Below are 23,430 nucleotides of genomic sequence, written 5' to 3'. Positions count from 1 at the left end.
ATCCTTTAGTTTTGCAAAGTTAAATTTTTTAAAATATTTCTTTAAAAGATTTTATGTACTTATTTGACAGAGACACAGCAAGAGAGTGAACACAAGCAGGGGAGCAACAGAGGGAAAGGGAGAAGCAGGCTTCCCACAGAGCAGGGAGCTCGATGTGGGGCTCATCCCAGGACCCTAGGATCATGACCTGAGCTGAAGGCAGACGCTTAATGACTGAGCCACCCAAGTGCCCTAGTTTTTTTTTTTTTAATCCTATTTTTTTTAACATTTCCTCTTTCCTCTCTTAACGTTTTTAAGCTAGTTTATCTTAATAATACCTTTCTAAAAAAATCTTTTTAAACCTTCATTGTTATACCATATTTTATCCCTTCATTGTATTTAACCTTATTTTTTGTATATGTGTAGGGTTGTTTTTTTTTTTTTAATTTTGGGGTATAAGTTCTTCTAATCAAAATATACCCTAATCTAGCACATGGATTTGTTCTAGTCTCCAGCCTGAGCACATTCCCTCCTCTTTTTTTTCTTTTTCCAACCAACTTATCTCATCACTTCTTTTTTTAGAATTTTTTTTATTCTCATCTGTACAGTCATATTCCATCCCTTCATCACGTTTACCCTTACTTTTGTGTGTATATATATATGTTTTTCTTTCTTTAAAATTTTGGGAGGTAGTTCCTTCAAAATACCAAAATACACCCAAAATCAAGGGCGTGGCTCTGTTCTACTCGCCAGTCTAATGTGTGTGTAATGTGTAAATTTTTTGCACACAGTCTAATGTGTAAAATTTTTTAATTTTTATTTCTTTTTTTCCCCTTTTCCTCTCCTCCCCCCCCCGGTTTTGGATTCTTCCAATTTGGTTAGCATACATTTTTCTGGGGTCTTTGCCACCCTTTTAGCATTTTATTCTCTTGTTCTTATATTCTTGTCTGGATAAAATGACAAGGCAGAAAAACTTACCACAAAAAAAACAATACAAAGCAGTAACAATGGCTAGGGACCTAATCAATATGGAAATTGATATGTCAGAACTAGAGTTCAAAATGACAATTCTCAAGATGCTAGCTGAGCTCGAAAAAGGCATGAAAGATATTAGAGAAACCATTTCTGGAGAAATAAAATCCCTTTCTGGAGAAATAAAAGAACTAAAATCTAACCAAGTTGAAATTTAAAAACCTATTAATGAGGTGCAATAAAAAATGAGGCAGAAGAGAGAATTAGTGATAAAGAACACCAAATGATGGAGAATAAAGAGGCTGAGGAAAAGAGAGACAAACAACTACTGGACCATAAGGGGAGAATTTGAGAGATAAGTGATATCATAATATGAAACAATATTAGAAAAATTGGGATTCCAAAAGAAGAAAGAAAAAAAGGAGTGAATTATAGTAGAGAATCTCCCTCATATGGCAAAGAGAACAAGCATCAAAATCCAGGAAGAACAGAGAAGCCCCTCAAAATCAATAAAAATAGGTCCACACCCCATCATCTAATAGTAAAACTTACAAGTCTTAGTGACAAAGAGAAAATACTGAAAGCAGCTCAGGACAAGCTGTATGTCTGTAAATACAATGGTAGAAATATTAGATAGGCAGCAGACTTATCCACAGAGACCTGGCAAGCCAGAAAGAACTGGCACAATATATTCAGAGCACTAAATAAGAAGAGTATACAGCCAAGAAGACTGTATCCAGCTAGGCTATCATTGAAAATAGAAGGAGAGATAAAAAGCTTCCAGGACAAACAAAAACTGAAAGAATTTGCAAATACCAAACCAGCTCTACAGGAAATATTGAAAGGGGTCCTCTAAGCAAAGAGAGAGCCTAAAAGTAGTAGACTAGAAAGGAACAGAGACAATATACAGTAACAGTCACCTTAGAGGCAATACAATGGTAGTAAATTCTTATCTTTCAATAGTTACCCTGAATGTTAATGGGCTAAATGCCCCAATCAAAAGACACAGGGTATCAGAATGGATAAAAAACAAAACCCATCAATATGCTGTCTACAAGAAACTCATTTTAGACCCAAAGACACCTCCAGATTTAAAGTGAGGGGGTGGAAAACAATTTACCATGCTAACAGACATTTTAAAAAGCTGAAGTGGCAATCTTTATATCAGATAAATTAGATTTTAAGCTAAAGACAATAATGAGATGAGGAAGAACACTATATCATACTTAAAGGGTCTGTCCAACAAGAAGATCTAACAATTTTAAATATCTATGCCCCTAACATGGGAGCAGCCATCTATATAACCGATTAATAACAAAATCAAAGAAACACACTGACAATAATACAATAACAGTAGGGGACTATAACACCCCCCTCACTGAAATGGACAGATCATCCAAGCAAAAGATCAACAAGGAAATAAAGGCCTTAAATGACACACTGGACCAGATGGACATCACAGATATATTCAGAACATTCCATCCCAAAGCAACAGAATACATATTCTTCCCTAGTGCACATGGAACATTCTCCAGAATAGATCACATCCTGGGTCACAAATCAGGTCTCAACCAGTACCAAAAGATTGGGATCATTCCCTGCATATTTTCAGACCACAATGCTCTGAAGCTAGAACTCAATCACAAGAGGGAAGTTGCAAAGAACTCAAATATATGGAGGCTAAAGAGCATCCTACTAAAGAATGAATGAGTCAATTGGGAAATTAAAGAATTTAAAAAATTCATGGAAACAAATGATAATGAAAACACAATGGTTCAAAATCTGTGGGACACAGCAAAGGCAGTCCTAAGAGGAAAATATATAGCGGTACAAGCCTTTCTCAAGAAACAAGAAAGGTCTCAAGTACACAACCTAAGCCTACACCTAATGGAGCTGGAGAAAGAACAAGAAAGAAACCCTAAGCCCAGCAGGAGAAGAGAAATAATAAAGATCAGAGCAGAAACCAATGAAATAGAAACCAAAAAAAAAAAAAAAAAAAACCAATAGAACAAATCAATGAAACTAGGAGCTGGTTCTTTGAAAGAATTAATAAGATTGATAAACCCCTGGCCAGACTTATCAAAAAGAAAAGAGAAAGGACCCAAATAAATAAAATCATGAATGAAAGAGGAGAGATCACAACTAACACCAAAGAAATAAAAACAATTATAAGAACATACTATGAGCAACTCTATGCAAACAAATTTGACAATCTGGAAGAAATGGATGAATTTCTAGAGACATATAAACTACCACAACTGAACCAGGAAGAAATAGAAAACCTGAACAGACCCATAATGAGTAAGGAGATTGAAACAGTCATCAAAAATCTCCAAACAATCAAAAGCCCAGGGCCAGACGGCTTCCCGGGGGTAATTCTACCAAACATTTAAAGAAGAACTAATTCCTATTCTCCTGAAACTGTTCCAAAAAATAGAAATGGAAGGAAAACTTCCAAACTCATTTTATGAGACCAGCATCACCTTGATCCCCAAACCAGACAAGGATCCCATCAAAAAAGAGAACTACAGACCAATATCCTTGATGAACACAGATGCGAAAATTCTCACCAAAATACTAGCCAATAGGATTCAACAGTACATTAAAAGGATCATTCACCATGACCAAGTGGGATTTATTCCAGGGCTGTAAGGTTGGTTCAACATCTGCAAATCAATCAATGTGATACAATACATTAATAAAGGAAAAAACAAGAACCATATGATACTCTCAATAGATGCTGAAAAGCATTTGACAAAGTACAGCATCTCTTCCTGATCAAAACTCTTCAAAGTGTAGGGATAGAGGGCACATACCTCAATATTATCAAAGCCATCTATGAAAAACCCACCACAAATATCATTCTCAATGGAGAAAAACTGAAAGCTTTTCTGCTAAGGTCAGGAACACGGCAGAGATGTCCGTTATCACCACTGCTATTCAACATAGTACTAGAAGTCCTAGCCTCAGCAATCAGACAACAAAAGGAAATTAAAGGCATCCAAATGGTCAAAGAAGAAGTCAAATTATCACTCTTCGCAGATGATATGATACTATATGTGGAAAACCCAAAAGACTCCACTCCAAAACTGCTAGAACTTATACAGGAATTCAGTAAAGTGTCAGGATATAAAATCAATGCACAGAAATCAGTTGCATTTCTCTACACCAACAACAAGACAGAAGAAAGAGAAATTAAGGAGTCAATCCCATTTACAATTGCACCCAAAACTATAAGATACCTAGGAATAAACCTAACCAAAGAGGCTAAGAATCTATACTCAGAAAACTATAAAGTACTCATGAAAGAAATTGAAGAAGACACAAAGAAATGGAAAAATGTTCCATGCTCCTGGATTGAAAGAACAAATATTGTGAAAATATCTATGCTACCTAAAAAATCTACATATTTAATGCAGTTCCTATCAAAATCCCATCCATTTTTTTCAAAGAAATGGAACAAGGGGCGCCTCGGTGGCTCAGTGGGTTAAGCCGCTGCCTTCAGCGCAGGTCATGATCTCAGGGTCCTGGGATCGAGTCCTGCATCGGGCTCTCTGCTCAGCAGGGAGCCTGCTTCTCTCTCTCTCTCTCTCTCTCTCTCTCTGCCTGCCTCTCCATCTACTTGTGATTTCTCTCTGTTAAATAAATAAATAAAATCTTAAAAAAAAAAAAGAAATGGAACAAATAACCCTAAAATTTATATGGAACCAGAAAAGATCTCAAATAGCCAAAGGAATATTGAAAAAGAAAGCCAAAGTTGGTTGCATCACAATTCCGGACTTCAAGCTCCATTACAAAGCTGTCATCATCAAGACAGCATGGTACTGGCACAGAAACAGACATATAGATTAATGGAACAGAATAGAGAGCCCAGAAATAGACTCTCAACTCTATGGCCAACTAATCTTCGACAAAGCAGGAAAGAATGTCCAATGGAAAAAAGACAGCCTCTTCAATAAATGGTGTTGGGAAAATTGGACAGCCACATGCAGAAAAATTAAACTGGACCATTTCCTTATGTCACACACGAAAATAGACTCAAAATGGATAAAGGACCTCAATGTGAGAAAGGAATCCATCAAAATCCTTGAGGAGAACACAGGGAGCAACCTCTTCGACCTCAGCCACAGCAACATCTTCCTAGGAACATCACCAAAAGCAAGGGAAGCAAAAACAAAATGAACTATTGGGATTTCATTAAGATCAAAAGCTTTTGCACAACAAAGGAAACAGTTAACAAAACCAAAAGACAACTGACAGAATGGGAGAAGATATTTGCAAACGACATATCAGATAAAGGGCTAGTGTCCAAAATCTATAAAGAACTTAGCAAACTCAACACCCAAAGAACAAATAATCCAATCAAGAAATGGGCAGAAGACATGAACAGACATGTATGCAAAGAAGACATCCAGATGGCCAACAGACACATGAAAAAATGCTCCACATCAATCTGCATCAGGGAAATACAAATCAAAACCACAATGAGCTATCACCTCACACCAGTCAGAATGGCTAAAATTAATAAGTCAGGAAATGACAGATGCTGGTGAGGATATAGAGAAAGAGGAACCTTCCTACACTGTTGGTGGGAATGCAAGCTGGTGCAACCACTCTGAAAAACAGGTTGGAGATTCCTCAAAATGTTGAAAATAGAACTACCCTACGACCCAGCAATTGCACTACTGGGTATTTACTCTAAAGGTACAAACGTAGTGATTTGAAGGGGCACACCCGAGTGTTTATAGCAGCAATGTTTACAATAGCCAAACTATGGAAAGAACCTAGATGTCCATCAACAGATGAATGGATAAAGAAGATGTGGTATATATACACAATGGAATACTATGCAGTCATCAAAAGAAATGAAATCTTGCCATTTGTGATGACATGGATGGAACTAGAGGGTATCATGCTTAGCGAAATAAGTCAATCGGAGAAAGACAACTATCATATGATCTCCCTGATATGAGGAAGTGGAGATACAACATGGGGGCTTTAAGGGGTAGGAGAAGAATGAATGAAACAAGATGGGATAGGGAGGGAGAAAAACCATAAGTGACCCTTAATCTCACAAAACAAACTGAGGGTTGCTGGGGGGAGGGGGTTTGGGAGAGAGGGTGTGGTTATGGACATTGGGGAGGGTATGTGATATGGTGAGTGCTGTGAAGTGCATAAACCTGGCCATTCACAGACCTGTACCCCTGGGTATCAAAATACATTATATGTTTATAAAAACTAAAAAAAGATAAATAAATAAAATAGAAAAAAAATACCTATTCTCCTGAAACTTTTCCAAGAAATAGAAATGGAAGGAAAACTTCCAAACTCATTATATGAGGCCAGCATTACCTTGATACCAAAACCAGACAAAAACCCCGTCAAAAAAGAGAATTACAGACCAATATCCTTGATGAGCACAGATGCGAAAATTCTCACCAAATACTAGCCAATAGGATCCAACAGTACATGATTCATATATTTCTTTAGTCCTGGGAAATTCTTAGCCATTTATCTTTCTCAGTCTTTATCTTTTCTTGCATCCGCTTCTCCACCATTCTCTCTATTATAGGATCTTATAATCCTATCCCCCATGGCTCTTACCTTTTTTTTTAAACCTTATTCTATCTTTGAATATTGCATTCTGGAATATTTGTTCATTTCCTCTTTCATTTCACTAATTTTTTCTTCAGCGCTGCCTAGTTTACTACTGAGCTCATTTTATTTCAAACTTCATAGTTTTCCTTCCCAGTGATTGCAACTGGTTCTTTTTCATAGCTCCCACTCTTGTTTTCATGCTTTATCCCTCTTTATCTCTTTGAGGATATAAAAAGTATTTCCCAAGTCCTTTTCAGATTGGTCCATTTGCTCTGTTTGCTCAGGAATTTATTCTCTCTCTCTCTCTTTTTTAACTTTTTGTGGATCACTCCTGGTGCCTGTGTTCTTTAGATGTTTTGTGATTCTTGGGTTGAGATCATCTGTAGATTCCTCTCATGAGCACACTGGGTAGTAACAGTCTTTGACCTGGCAAAAGGGATAGCTCCCCAGCCTCATTCTTTAGAGCTCTGCCCATTATCATAAGATGAGAAGTTCAACAGACCATGCCCAGCTGAACCTACTCCACTGTTAGAGACCTTGGAATTCCTTAAAAAATGGCCCAAGCCTCCTTGCAGTATCTACATGGACCTCTTCCTAGAATTCAGACTCCCCTGGGCAGACTATATGCTGCTGTTTGTTCATACCCCCCTCCTTTTTAAAAAGATTTTATTCATTTAACAGAGAGAGAGAAAAAAAAAATCACAAGCACGGGGAGCAGCAGAGGGAGAGGGAGAAGCAGGCTCTCTACCGAGCAAGCCTAATGTTGGGCTTGATGCCAGGACCCTGGGATCATGATCTGTGCTGAAAGAAGATGTTTAACCAACTGAGCCACCCAGGTGCCCCTGTTCGTTCACCCTTAAACCCAAGGAGTAACCACGTAGCAGCTGTTTACAGGGATATATATGCAGAGATTGGAAAAAGAAGGTGAAGTAACCACATGCATACATGACAGGCCCCTCATGATGTGGAACAGAGCCAGAGAAAAAAGTAAGTCACAGGCAGCCTCTTTTCTTGCTGCCCCATTCCTCCAAAGAATCCCAAGGTATCTAAGAATTTTCCATTTAAACTTGTCCTTTCAACTTGTTATAGAGATATATTTGTAGGGATGCCTGGGTGGCTCAGTAGGTTAAGCATCTGCCTTCAGCTCAGATCATGATCCTAGGGTCCTGGGATTGAGTCCTGCATCAGGCTCCTTGCTCAGCGGGGAGCCTGCTTCTCTCTCTGCCTCTCCCTGCCACTCTGCCTGCTTGTACATGCACTCTCTCTCTGAAAATAAATAAATAAATTTTTAAAATAGAAAAAAAGATATATTTGTGAAAAATACAGATTTATTTCCTTAAAATATTTTACTTAACAGATATTAACTTGATTTATCATTTTAAAACATCTTATACATATAGTATATAGGCCTCCATTTAAAATCCTACTCAGGGCCTTACAAATGAGGGGGTAGGCCTGACTCAGTGGTTTTTACTGATACTTCAACATCTGTATTGGCAGGCACTGGGCTTCGGCCCCACCTGTGGGCAGGAGAAAAGTCCTGCTTCTTCTAGTTCAGGCAGGCATTTCAGATCAGGCTCCCTACCATTCACAGTTCCTGCTCATCATCTTAGGCTCCCAGCTATTTCTTTCTTTTAGGAAGTCTATACTTCTAAACTATGGAAATTTTCTTCCTTTCTTAAAAAGTATATATGTGTATACAAACACACTAATATACATATAACCAAAATATATTTTCATATATATACACTAATACATATACATATTCAGAGCAGAAGGGAAAAGTTTCAGCATATTTTTAATCTGTCTGAAATCTCCTCTGAAAATCTCATCTGAAAGTAGAGCCTCTACTTTTAAGTATGGATGTAAAGAATGCTTCTGAATTTGTAAGGAGAGCCAGGAAACAAGAACCAAACTCGGTCTCAGATATGAACATCTTTACTGTCTATGATACAGACTTGACCAGAGCAAACTATCACAACTGGGAAACAAAAGTAACTCATTTTAATAAAAATCATTACAGTGAACCAACTATCTCTAACACCTAGGAGGAGCTGGCTTCTCTGGCTCTCAGTTTCCCCACTACAATCAAGTGAGTTCAAGAAGCTAATGTCTAGTCATTTCCAAAAGCCCCTTTCCGGAACCTTCTTACACTGTTAGTGGGAATGGTGCAGCCACTTTGGAAAACAGTGCAGAGATCCCTTAAGAAATTAAAAATAGAGCTACCCTATGACACTGCAATTGCACTACTGGATATTTACACCAAAGATACAGAAGTAGTGAACAGAAGGGTCATCTGTACCCCAATGTTCATAGCAGCAATGGCCACAATAGCCAAATGGTGGAAAGAACCAAGATGCCCTTCAACAGACAAACAGATAAAGAAGATATATATGGTCCATATATACAATGGAGTATTATGCCTCCATCAGAAAGGATGAATACCCAACTTTTGTATCAACATGGATGGGACAGGAGGAGATTATGCTTAGTGAAGTAAGTCAAGCAGAGAGAGTCAATTATCATATGGTTTCAGTTACTTGTGGAGCATAAGGAATAACACGGAGGACATTGGGAGAAGGAAAGAAGTGAGTTGGGGGAAATCGGAGAGGGAGACAAACCATAAGAGACTGTGGACTCTGAGAAACAAACAGAGTTTTGGGGGTGGGGGGTAGGGAGATGAGTGAGACTGGTGGTGGGTATTATGGAGGGCATGTATTGCATGGAGCACTGAGTGTGGTGCATAAACAATGAATCTTGGAACACTGAAAAAATAAAATATTTTTTTTTAAAAAGCCCCTTTCCTTATTAATTTTTCTAATTTCACATAATATAGGCCTAGGTCAGATTTTATTGCATTCTAAGAGTGAATTTCTGAGCCTGAACCATATTGACATTTTAGAGATAACAGCAAAAGAAATCACCCAAATCATCCAATAGGGGTATGTAAGAGAGCTTTGATAACTGCAAGATATTTTGGCAAAGTAAGATAATACTGTTCCATATGGTGGAATATACATTCAGTATCATACACTCAAAAAAAGTTTATATGTAAAGAGGGAGTGAGGATTGCTCAATGAAAAGGAATTGATTCATTAGGAAAAACAGTTTGGGGGGCGGGGGGAGGTGAGTAGTCAGCAAATAAACACAAAATTAAGCTGAAATAGAACTTCAGCTTCAAGGATAAAGTACAATAAGTCTCCTTAAAATGGAAAGGGTATACTCTCCTTGAAGAAAAGTATCAATAGAAGCATGAGTCTGTGAAGTAGCTCTGCTGAGCAAGACATTTTAAACAGCAACAGAGGCAGTTACCTCTGAGCACATCATTTCCAGGAACTCAACAGCATGCACTGTTATCAGGACAGGCCTTCAAAAATAATCAAGACAATTGTCAACTCACCCCACGTAAGAGTAGCCAGGGTCAAGAGCTCAGGGATTGAATCCTGACATACTACATATTCTGGAGAATACGGATCAGTTTGAACTTCAGCATCCCGATAATCAGTCTGAGTACCCACGGTATACTTTGAAGGTACAGGAGGGTACTTAGCAGGAGTAGGAGGGAAAATATATGCCTCTGTCCTAAAAGGGAAAATTATTTCAAAAATTAAAACCTGATCCAATCACTTAGAAGACTATACAGTCACGTAGAAATAAATCCTTAGCTTCACTAAGCCCATTCCCCTTTAAACATGCACAAATTCATGAATCCAGTGTATTCAGGATTGTGCCCAATTATCTTGAGAGAACTGCCTTGTTAGTCTCACCTCTTCCAAAAAACTGAAGGGATATAAAAGCCTAGGTCTAATCACAAAAGTACCTACTTATCTGTGTATTACTGGGCGGGAATATAGTATAGAGCTATAAAAGGTAGATTCTAGGATGTCATACAGTTACTTCTGAACCTGCTGAGAATTGCTGGTTTCTTTTTTCTCTGGTTTCAGTTATACAACAAAATTTGTTTCCCTCTAGAAATTCAGGAGCAGAGAAAAGAGAAGAGATGCTTTCTGATTTTTTAAAAAGGCAAGGCTCTTTCAAGATAGATGACTCAATTAATTAATGTTAGGATTACTTGGTTAACTATGTAAAAGTTACCTCATCCCTTGGATAGAAATTAATTCCAGATATTTTAAGGCATTTAATGTAAAAAATGAGACTATAAAAGTAATAGGAAACATAAGTAAATATACCATAATATTTTTATTACCAAATAAAGGCCTTATAAATCAGTAAGACAGTTAAATACTAAAAGAAAAATGGATAAAGAACAATTGGAAAAAATGAAAACTTGTAGCAAACATATGAAAAAATAATGAACATAACTTGTAATCAAAGAAAAGTAAAATAAAACCACAAGATGCTATTTTATTATATCACATAAGCAAAGATCTAAAAAATTGAAAATACCTAGCATTGATCAAATTGCAAAGAAACGGGCATTCTCATGTTGACTGAAATATAAACAGATATACAGAGATATATGCAAATATATTCATAAAGTCTGATATGTAAGAGAAAACTTAAAAACTTTTTCTAATGACCAATTTTAAAAAAATGGTTGCACCTGAGGTTATTAGGCATCAATCTTAGATCCATATTTTCAACTTTTTGTTTTTTTCTTATTCTGGTTACTTTTAAGTATGGAAAAAATTTTTATATTAATTCATTCAAACATATGTCTACTCCTGGGGTGCCTGGGTGGCTCAGTCAGCTAGGCATCTGCCTTAGGCTTGGGTCATGATCTCGGGGTCCTGGGATTGAGCCCCATGTCAGGCTCCCTGCTCAGCAGAGAACCTGCTTCTCCCTTCCCACTGCCTGCCACTCTGCCTACTTGTGCTCTCTAGCTCTCTGTCAAATAAATAAATAAATAAAATCTTTAAAATATTACAAAAAATAAACATCTTTGCTATTAACATAATTTTATAACAAGTATGATAATGCTTATATTTTTATATGATATCAAAATGATATATGGCTATTTTTATATTTATATATATTTTATAACAAGTATGATAGCACATATGCTTTAAAAACAGCACACTGTTTTCTTTTCTAAGGTTTTTTTTTTTAACGATTTTATTTATTTATTTGACAGAGAGAAATCACAAGTAGATGGAGAGGCAGGCAGAGAGAGAGGGAAGCAGGCTCCCTGCTGAGCAGAGAGCCCGATGTGGGACTCGATCCCAGGACTCTGAGATCATGATCTGAGCCGAAGGCAGCGGCTTAACCCACTGAGCCACCCAGGCGCCCATCTTTTCTAAGGTTTTATTTTTGGATGTCCATCAACTGATGAGTGGATAAAGATATAGTGTGTATACACACACACACACACACACACACACACACACACACACAGGAATATTACTCAGCCATCAAAATGAATGAAATCTTGCCATGTGCAATGACATGGATGGAACTAGAGTGTATTATGCTAAGCGAAATAACTCAGGGAAAGACAAATACCATATGATTTCACTCATGTAGAATTTAAGAAATAAAACAGATGAACACAGGGGAAGGGAAGGAAAAAATAAGATAAAAACAGGGAGCAAACCATAAGATACTCTTATAGGGAACAGAGTTGCTGGAGGGGAGGTTGGTGAGGGGACCAAGTAATTGGGTGATGGGTATTAAGGAAGGCACTTGATGTAATGAGCATTGGATGTTGTATGCAACTGATGAATCACTAAATTCTACCCCTGAAACTAATAATACACTATATTTTAACTAACTTGAATTTAAATAAAATCTAAAAAATAAAATAAAGATTTTATTTTTAAGGAATCTCTGCACCCAATGAGGGGCTCGAACTTACAACCCCAAGATCAAGAGTTGCAACTCCACCAACTGAGCCAGCCAGGCACCCCAGCAGTGTTTTTCTCTTTTACTTTTGAGTTTGTTTCCCTTAATATCTTTTCTCCCTTATCCACCTATAGAAGGACCCTTTCTGTATATCCTATATCTAGAATATATACTTCAATTATGCTTGAATCTTGCTGTATTTTCATCCACACTTATTCTTCTACACTTGAACAAATATACACATATAGATTATTATTGTTTTGCTAATATGGAAATCATATTATTAATACATTTTTGCATCTTCCCCTTTTAACTAAATCATACCTCAGGGAAATCTTTTCAATCTATTCATGTGGCTCTTTTTCAAGAAAAATGATTTAAATTTAAGTTTTCGAGAAACTTAAATGATCACCATCAATAGAAAAACTACTTCAAAAAATATGGCATACCTATAATGGAATTTATGCAGCTATTAAAAGTAAAAATGTAATCAGAATTTATAAACATATAAAAATGTCCATAATTCAATGTAAAATAGGGAAAAAGCACACTGTAGAGCAGCATGTACAACAGGACTACATTTTTATATTTAAAAACTGTGTTTTGGGGGAAACTGGATGACTCAGTGGGTTAAGCCACTGGTTTTGACAAATCCTTACAATACGTAGTACATGTAGCATAATACCTATCTGCCATTACAGCGTCATACAGAGTATCTTCCCCATCCTAAAAATTCTCTGTACTCCATCTATTCATCCATACCCCTCCCACCCCTGGCAATCAATGATCCTTTTAGAATCCCCATAGCTTTGTCTTTTCCAGAATGTCATATAGTTGGAATCACACATACTGTAGCTTTTCCTGATTGGCTTCTTTGTCTTAGTAATATGCATTTAAGATTCTTCCACATCTTTCCATGACTTAATAGCTCATTTCCTTTTAGTGATGAATAATATATTACACTGTCTCAATATACCATAGTTTATCCATCAACCTGGTAAAGGACATCTTGGTTGCCTCCAAGTTTTGGCATTTATGAATAAAGCTGCTGTAAATACTAATGGGTTTATATGCAAGTAAATTTTTCAAATTTTTGCATAAGTTTTCAACTCCTTGGGTGAACACCAAGGAGCAAGATTGCTGGATCATATGCTAAGAGTATGTTTAGTTTTATAATAGCCATACTGTCTCCCAATGTGGCTATAGCATTTTGTATTTCCCACCAGCAATGAATGAGGGTTCCTGGTGCTGGTATTGTTAGTGTCCCAGATGGTGGCCATTCTAGTAGTGACACATTTATTTATTTATTTATTTATTCATAGTGACACCTGATTATCATTTTAATTTGCATTTCCCCAATGACATTTGATATGAAGCATCTTTTCATGTTCTTATTTGCAATCTGTATATCCTTTTTGTGAGGTGTCTGTTAAGGTCTTTGGTCCATTTTAAAATCAGGTTGTTCTTATTGTTATGTTTGAAGTTTACAACATAGTTTGGATAACGGTACTTTAGCAAATACATCTTCTGCAAATATCTTCTCTGAGTCTGTGGCTGTCTTCTCATTCTACTGACACTTTGTATGGCAAAAGTTTTTATTTTTTTTAAAGTTTGTATTAAATTCCGCTTAGTGGGGCACCTGGGTGGCTCAGCGGGTTAAGGCCTCTGCCTTCGACTCAGGTCATGATCCCAGAGTCTGGGATCGAGCCCAGCATTGGGCTCTCTGCTCAGCGGGGAGCCTGCCTCTCTGCCTACTTGTGATCTCTGTCAAATAAATAAATAAAATCTTTAAAAAAAAAAAAAAAGAGCAAGTCCTGTCCTTGCAATAAATTTAAATTCCACTTAGTTAACATACCGTGTAATATTAGTTTCAGGAGTAGTTTAGTGATTTACCACGTACATATAACACCCAGTGCTCATCACAAGTATCCTCCTTAATCCCCATCACCCATTTAGCCCATCTCCCTGCCCACCTCCCCTCCAGCAACCCTGTTTGTTCTCTATGGTTAAAAGTCTAATTTATGGTCTGCCTGTCTTTCCCCCTGCCATGTTCATCTGTTTTGTTTCTTAAATTCCACATATGAATGAAATAAAATGGTATTTGTCTTTCTGACTTACTTTGCTTAGCATAATACACTCTAATTCTATCCATGTTGTTGCAAATGGCAAGATTACACTCTTTTTTATGGAACAGACTGTTTTCCATGGATTCCATCTTTCCAAAGATTCCATCTTTCCTCTTTGTCAAAGCAGGAAACCATAGTTTAGTTGACCATATAGTTATGGGTCCATTTCTGGGTTATCTGTTCTGTTACATTGATCTAGATGTCTGTTTCTGTGCCAGTACCATACTGTCTCGATAACTACGGTTTTGTAATATAAATTGAAGTCCTGAATTGTGATGCCTCCAGCTTTGCTTTTCTTTACAAGATCTCTTTGGCTATTCGGGGTCTTTTGTGGCTCCATACAAATTTTAGGATTGTTTTGTTCTAGCGCTGTGAAAAGTCCTGTTGATATTTTGATAGGGATTGCATTGAATGTGTGGATTGTTTTGGGTGGTATAGTCATTTTAACAATATTTGTTCTTCTAATCCATGAGTATGGAATGTTTTTCCATTTCTTTGTGTCTTGTTCAATTTCTTGCACAAGTGTTCTACAGTTTTCAGAGTACAGATCTTTTACCTCTTTGGTTAGGTTTATTCTTAGGTATCTTGCTTTTGGTACAATTGTGAATGGAACTGATTTCTTTTTTTTTTTTTTTTAAGATTTTATTTATTTATTTGACAGAGAGAAATCACAAGTAGATGGAGAGGCAGGCAGAGAGAGAGAGAGGGAAGCAGGCTCCCTGCCGAGCAGAGAGCCCGATGCGGGACTCGATCCCAGGACCCTGAGATCATGACCTGAGCCAAAGGCAGCGGCTTAACCCACTGAGCCACCCAGGCGCCCCGGAACTGATTTCTTGATTTCTCTTTCTGCTGCTTCATTATTGGTATATAGAAATGCAACAGATTTCTGTACCCTGATTTGTATCCTGCAATTTTACTAAATTCATGTCATCAGTTCTGGCAATTTTGGGGTGGGGTCTTTTGGGTTTTCTACATAGAGTATTATGTTATCTATGGATAATTAAGTTTGACTTCTTCCTTGCCAATCTGTTGTCTAATTGCTGAGGCTAGGACTTTCAGTACTACTTTAATAGCAAAGATAAAAGTGGCCATCCCTGTACATCCCTGACCAGAGGGAAGGCTCGCAGTTTTTCCTCATTGAGGATGATATTAGATGTGGGTCTTTTGTACATGGCCTTTACAATGTTGAGGTATATTCCTTCTATCCCTTCTTTGTTGAGGGTTTTTATAATGAATGGATGCTGTATTTGTCAAATGATTTTTCTGCATCTATTGAGAGGACCATATGGTTCTTTCCCTTTCTTTTATCAATATAGTGTATCATTGATGGATTTGTGAATATTGAACCACCTTGCAGCCCAGGAATAAATCCACTTGATGTGGTGAGTAACTCTTTAATGTACTGTTGGATTCAACTTGCTACTACCTTATGGAAATTTATCTTTACATCCATATTCATTAGGGATATTGGCCTGTAATTCTTTCTAGTGATGTCTTTGTCTGATTTGGGAACTAAAGCAGGCCTCATAGAATGAGTTTGGAAGTTTTCCTTCAATTTCTTTTTTTGCAACAGCTTCAGAAGAATAGGTATTAACTCTTCTTTATATGTTTGATAGAGGGGAACCTGGGTGGCTCAGCTGATTGGGTGTCTGGCCTTTGTCATGACCCCACAGTCCTGGGATTAGGCCCCTGTTCAATGGGGAGCCTGCATTCTCCCTCTCCCTCTGCCTGTTGCTCCCCCTGCTTGTAATCTTTCTCTTTCTCTGTCAAATGGATAAATAAAAACTTTAAAGAAATAAAAAATAAATGTTTAACAGAATTCCCCTGGAAACCCACCTGACCCTGGACTTTTGTTTGCTGGGAGATTTTTTTATCACTGATTTAATCCCATTGCTGGTTAGGGGTCTGTTCAAATATTCTATTTCTTCCTGCTTCAGTTTTGGTAGTATATATGTTCTAGGTCCATTTCTTCCAGATTGCCCAATTTGTTGGTATATAATTTTTCATAATATTCTCTTATAATTGTTTGAATTTCTGTGGTATTGGTTGTGATCTATCTTCTCTCACTTGTGATTTTATTTATTTGGGTCTTTTTCTTTTCTTCTTGATAAGTCTGGCTAGGGGGTTATCAATTTTATTCATTCTTTCAAAGAACCAGCTCCTGGTTTCATTGATCTGTTCTGTTTGGTTTTTTAAAATTCTGTACCATTTTTTTTTACTCTATCGTTTCCCTTCTTCTGCTGGCTTTAGGTTTCACTTGTTCTTTTTCTAGTTCCTTTAGGTATAAAGTTAAGTTGTGTATCTGAGATTTTTCTTCTTCCTGATATAGGCCTATCTTGCTATATACTTCTCTCTTATGATCACTTTTGCTGCATCCCAAAGGTTTTGGACCAGCATGTTTTCATTTTCTTTTTTTTCCATGTATTTCTTTTATGTCTTCTTTAATTTCCTGGTTGACCCATTCATTCTTTAGCAGGATGTTCTTTAACCTCCATGTATTTGTGGTCTTTCCAAATTTTTTGTGGTTGACCTCAAGTTTCATAGCATTGTGGTCAGAAAATATTCATGGTATGAGCTCAGTCTTTCTGTACTTGTTGAGGCCTGATTTGTAACCTAGTATATGATCTATTATGGACAATGCCCATGTACTCCCAAAAAGAATATGTATTCTGCTGCTTTAGGATGGAATGTTCTGAATATATCTGTTCAGTCCATCCAGTTCAGTGTGTCATTCAAAGCCATTGGTTCCTTGCTGATTTTCTGCTTAGATGATCTGTCCATTGCTCTAAGTGGCCATTAAAGTCCCCTATTGTCAGTGAGTTCCTTTATGTTTGTATTAATTGTTTTATATATTTGGGTGCTCCCAAGTTGGGGGCATAAATATTTATATTCGTTAGATCTTCTTGTTGGTCAGACCTGTTTATTAGGATACAGTGCCCTTCTTCAACTCTTGTTGTTACAGCCTTTGATTTAAAATCTACTTTATGGGTGTCTGGGTGGCTCAGATGGTTAAGCATCTGCCTTTGTCCCAGGTCATGATCCCAAGGTCCTGGGATTGAACCCCACATCAGGCTCCCTGCTCAACAGAGAGCCTGCTTCTCCCTTTCCATCTGCTGCTCCCCCTGCTTGTGCTGTCAGATAAATCAATAAAATCTTAAAAATAAATAAATAAAATAAAATCTACTTTATCTGACATAAGCATGGCTACTCCAGCTTTGTTCTGATGTCTGTTAGCATGTTAAGTTGTTCTCCATCTCACTTTCCAGCTGTAAGTGCCTTTAGGTCTAATGTGAGTCTCTTGTAGGCAGCATACAGACGTCTTGTTTTGATTTTTTTGTTTTGTTTTGATCCATTCTGATAACTTATGTTTTTTGATTGGAGCATTTCGTCCATTTACATTGAGTGATTATTGTTAGATATGAATTCAGTGGCATTGTGTTACTTGTTTTGTCCTTGTTCCTGGAGATTTTCTCTGTTCATTTCTAGTCTTTGTTACTTTTGGTCTTTCTTTTCCAGGGAAAGTCTCCTTTAAAATTTTTTGCAGGGCTGGTTTAGTGGTCACAAACTTCCTTAGTTTTTGTCTGGGAAACACCATCTTTCCTTCTACTCTGAATGACAACCTTGCTAGATAGAGTATTCTTGGCTTTTCCCATTTCTAAAATACTTTGGCTTTTCCGAGAATATTTTCCCATTCAGCATGTTGAATATATCATGCCACTCCGTTCAGGCCTGCTAAGTTTCTGTGGAAAGGTTTCCTGCTAACATTATTTGTCTTCCCTTATAAGTTAGGGGCTTCTTTTGTCTTGATGCTTTTATGATTTTTTTCCCTATCTCCACATTTTGCAAATTTTACAATGTGTCTTGGTGTTGGCATGCTTTTGCTGATTTTGATGGGAGTTCTCTGTGCTGCCTTGATTTGGATATATGCTTCCTTCCCCAGATCAGAAAGTTTTCAGCTATCATTTCCTCAAATAAACCTTCTGCCCCTTTTTCCTCCTCTTCTTCTTCTGGGACTCCTATGATATGAATGTTATATACTTTGTGGAGACACTGAGTCCCCTAAATCTACATTCATGATCCAATATTTTTCTTTCTCTCTTCTTTTCAGCTTTATTATTTTCCATAATTTTATCCTAGTACTTCTTCATATCTTGTCCACCCTTGTTGTCATTATCCAATCAATTTTGTATCTTGGTTATAGAATGTTTTATTTCAGCCCGACTAGTTTTTAGGTCTTTTATCTCTGTGATAAAGGTCTCCCTGATGTCTTCTATGTTTTTCTCAAGCCCAGCTAGTATCCTTATGATTATTGTTTTAAATTCTGGATCAGGCATATTACTTATATCTGTTTTGATTAGATCACTACTGTGAACTTTTCTTTTTCTTTCTCTTGGGATGAATTCCTCCATCTTGGTATTTGTTTAGGTCTCTGTCTTCTTCTGTGTGTTATGAAAGCCTGTTATATTTCCTGCTCCTGAGAGTAATAGCTTTATGAAGAAGAGGTTCATATGCTGTCGAGGGCTACGCACTTCAAAAAGTGTCTCTCTAGATGCTGTGTACATTTGCTGCTGTGTTATGACTATTCTTTCCCTCAGGTCAGTCCTCTGCAGAATTTCACATTGCCTGCACTGGGGACTGCTTGGAACTTGGCCAGAGTGTGGCAAATTTTAACTATGTGTGCTCTGGTCTGTTTATTAAGAGAGACCTGATGCTTTGCAGCACTCTATGGTCAGTAGACTTGGTGCATACAGTGCAGTTATGCTGCTCTTCTGGGGGAGGGGCCCACTACTCAGGTTCTCAGGCACACTTGCCCTAGTAAAGAAGTAACTGCAGAGTGCAAGGGGGCAGGGCTTGGTGTAAACAGTTTATGCTGCCACTGTTAGCTTGTGTTGCTTACTGTAGTTAGTTTATGCTGAGGGGCAGGGAAGAGAAATGGCACCAGCCCTCTCCCTTGAGAGGGGAGTTTGGGCCCACTACTGTCTAGGAAGCCCTTAGAGAAGAGTGAACAATCTTCCCTCGTATGTCCCAGGGATCCCACAGATCCCTGCCTTCACCCTGTGTCCAGATGTCTGCCCACTTGCAGTGCAGGGCATCTGTGGGTTTTTTTTTTAATATTTTATTTATTCATTTGACAGAGAGAGAGAGAGATCACAAGTAGGCAGAGAGGCAGGCAGAGAGAAAGGGGGAAGCAGGCTCCCTGCCTGCTGAGCAGAGAGCCCGATGCAGGACTTGATCCCAGAACCCCAAGATCATGACCTGAGCTGAAGGCAGAGGCTTAACCCACTGAGCCACCCAGGTGCTCCAGGGCACCTGTATTTTATCCCAGGCAGGCTGGCTGAGTTTTACAGCTCCAAACTGTAGGGACCTGGCATGGCTTGGACATTCCCTCTGGGGAAAGGTCTTGCCACATTGGGGCTGGTACAGGTTTGTCCTAGAAATAGCAGAACATACAGGAGTTAGGAGTAAAGTGAAGCAAAAACCAGTGTCCAGGTTAGCCACCCTCAGAAGATGTTTGTGTCTGTGCTAAGGGTTGGGGGAGCATAATGGTGCCTGCCATCTCTTTTTTCCTTGAAGAAGCAATTCTGCTTCTTGCAGATGCACTCCAAGAAGGGGGAACCATCTCTCTCTGTATCCCAGGGGATCCTTGGATCATGCTGTATCCTCTCAGGCTATCTGCCCTCCTTCTCCACAGGAGCACTGCAGCACCTATGAGGCTCCACACCAGCCATGACACAGAACTCTAAAACTCCAGTCTGAGTTCTGTTGACTGTAAAAACTCACAATAATCAGCCCCGTTCATCTTCCCAGCCAGTCTCTTGGGGGAAATGATTTCCTTGTGTGAAATGTTTCCCTTATGCAACGCTGCCCACCACCTTGCCTCTCTCCATGATTAGGTCTCACTTCCCTCTGCAGCACCCCCACATCACATCTGCACACCTCCAACCTTCCACAATGTGACCTTTTCTCTCCCTCTGGTGGTGCAGTTTGTTCTGTCAGTACTCAGATTTCTTGGGTGTTCAGAATAATAGCTGTGTTCAAGGAATAAGGTAAGCCTAGGGTCCTCCCATCTTTGCTCGAAAAACCAGAAGTTTTTGACTTTCATGAAGTTCAGATTACCCATCATTTCTTTAAAGAATTGTACCTTTGGTGTTACAGCTAAAAATTCATTAACATACCCAAGGGCATCTAGGTTTTTTTCTTGTTATCTTCTTTTTTTTTTTTTTTAAGATTTTATTTATTTATTTGACAGAGAGAGATCACAAGTAGGCAGAGAGGAAGGCAGAGAGAGAGGAGGAAGCAGGCTCCCCGCTGAGCAGAGAGCCCGATGCGGGCCTCGATCCCAGGACCCTGAGATCATGACCTGAGCCAAAGGCAGCGGCTTAACCCACTGAGCCACCCAGGCGCCCTTCTTGTTATCTTCTAAGAGTTTTAGAGTTCTGCATTCTACCTTGAGATCTGTGATTCATTTTGAGTTAATTTTTGTGAAGGGTGTAAGGTCTGTGTCTGGATTCTTTTTTTTTTTTTTCCTTTTGCATGTAGATGTCCAGTTGTCTCAGCACCATTTGTTAAAAAACTACTTTGCTCTATTGTATTGCTTTTATTCTTTTTGTCAAAATCAGTTGGTTATATTTATGTGGGCTTATATCTGGGTTCCCTATTCTGTTTCACTGATCTGTCTTTTATTTTCCCAATACCATTATGTCTTCATTACTATAGCTTAATAGTAGGTCTAGAAGTCAGGTAGTGCCAGTCCTCCAACTCTGTTCTTCTCTGTCAATATTGCATTGGCTATTGTCAACACATAAGGACTATTCATATAAGCTCTAAAATCAATTTTTGATAGCCATAAAATAACTTACAGGGATTTTGACTAAGATTACATTAAATCCATAGATGAAGTTGTGAAGACTTGACATCTTGACCATACTGAGTCTTGTCATCCAGGAACATGGAATCTCTCTCTACTTATTTAGTTCTTTTATTTCTTTCATCGAAGTTTTATAGTTTTCCTCCTATAAATCTTGTATATATCTTATTGAATTGATACCTAAATATTTCATTTTTTATGATAATGTATATGGTACTGCATTTTTTTTATTTTAAATCCCACTTGTTCATTGCTGGTATATAGGAAAGCAATGGACTGTTGTTTATTAACCTTGTACTCTGCAGCCTTACTATAATCACTTATTGGTTCTGGTATTTTTAGTCCTTTTTCCCCAATTTTCTAAATAGATAAACATAGCATCTGCTAACAAAGACAGATTTCTTCCTTACCAATCTGTGTAACTTATTTTCTTTTCTTGTCTTACTGCATTAGCTAGGACTTTTATGATGTTGAAAAGAAGGAGTGACAGGGGACAGCTTTGCCTTGTTCCTGATCTTGGAAAAGCTTTGAGTTTCTCAACATTTAAGTACACTGTAAGTTTTTATACATGTTCTTTATCAAGTTGAGGAATTTTCCTTCTAGTCCTAGTTTACTCATAGTTTTTATCATGAACAGGTATTAGATACAGTGAAGTACTTTTTCTGCCTCTATTAATATGATCATGTGATTTTTCTTGTTTAGCCTGTTGATATGACGGATTATACTAACTGATTTCCAAATGCTGAATTAGCCTAGTATCAGCCTGGTTGTGGTGTATAACTCTTTTTATACACTGCTGGATTTGATTTGCTAATATACTGTTGAGAATTTCTGTGCCTATGTTCATTGGTCTGCAGTCTTCTTTCAATGTCTTTGTCTGTATTTTGGTTTTAGAATAATGCTGGCCACATAAAGTTAGAAAGTATTCCCTCTTCTATTATCTAAAACAGATTGTTGAGGATGGTATCATTTCTTCCTTAAATGTTTGGTAGAATTCACCAGTAGACCCATCTGAGTCTGGTGCTTTCTGTTTTGGAAGGTTATTAATTATTGATTTTATTTCTTTAATAGATACAGGTCTATTCACATTGTCTATTTCTTCTTGTGTGAGTTTGGACAAATTGTGTCTTTCAGGTATTTTCTTTTTAAAAGGAAAACATTTACCAGAGAAAGAGAGCAGAGTGAGAAAGAGAGAATGAGTGGGCTGGGGGAGGGGCAGAGAGAAAGGGAGAAGTAGGCTCCCAGCTGAGGAGGGAGCCTAGGCTCAATCCTGGGATCATGAACCAAACTGAAGGGAGACACCTTTTTTTAAAAAAAATAAAATAAAATAAAGATTTTATTTATTCGTTTGAGAGAGAAAGAGAGACAGAGGGCGCCTGGGTGGCTCAGTGGGTTAAGCCTCTGCCTTCGGCTCAGGTCATGATCTCAGGATCCTGGGATCGAGGCCCACATCGGGCTCTCTGCTCAGCAGGGAGCCTGCTTCTCCCTCTCTCTGCCTCTCTGCCTACTTGTGCTCTCTCTCTCTGTTTCAAATAAATAAATAAAATCTTAAAAAAAAAAAGAAAGAAAGAAAAAGAAAGAGAGACAGAGAGAGCAAAAGCAGGGAGAGCAGCAAACAGAGGGTGAGGGAGAAGCGGGCTTCATGTTGAGCATGGAGCCCAACATGGGGCTTGATCTCAGGACCTGGAGATCATTACCTGAGCCAAAAGTAGACGCTTAACCATCTGAGCCTCAAGAAATTAGTCTTTTCATCTAGGTTACCAAATTTGCAGGTATTGTTATTCATAGTATTCCTTTACATTTTTAACATCAATAAAATCTGTAGTGAGGTCCTTGTTTTCATTTCTGATATTAGTAAATTGTGTCCTCTCTGTTTTTTTTTTTTTTTTTTTTTTTTTTTTTTTTAGTTATCCCAGCTAGAGGTATCAATTTTTTTTTAAGATTTTATTTACTTATTTATTTATTTGTCAGAGAGAGAGGGGGAGAACACAAGCAGGCAGAGCAGCAGGCAGAGGCAGAGAGAGAAGGAGGCTCCCTGCTGAGCAAGGAGCCCAATGTAGGACTCGATCCCAGGACACTGGGATC

General features: G+C 38.0%; 1 protein-coding gene across 1 annotated transcript in view; it reads right to left on the bottom strand.

Annotated features, from left to right (window-relative positions):
* The window catches only part of CFAP91 (cilia and flagella associated protein 91), a 98,575-nt gene that overhangs the window by 59,532 nt on the left and 15,613 nt on the right, over positions 1-23,430 (bottom strand). Inside the window, exon 6 of the mRNA XM_045088428.1 lies at positions 9,950-10,131. Coding sequence (XP_044944363.1) covers positions 9,950-10,131 — 182 coding nt within the window. The remainder of the gene's footprint in view (positions 1-9,949; positions 10,132-23,430) is intronic.

The sequence above is a fragment of the Mustela putorius genome, unplaced genomic scaffold (assembly GCF_011764305.1).
Source record: "Mustela putorius furo isolate JIRA1106 unplaced genomic scaffold, ASM1176430v1.1 tig00003834_pilon_pilon_pilon, whole genome shotgun sequence".
NCBI lineage: Eukaryota > Metazoa > Chordata > Mammalia > Carnivora > Mustelidae > Mustela > Mustela putorius.
Note: the sequence above shows the minus strand (reverse complement) of the source record. Positions and strands in the feature narration are given on the sequence as shown.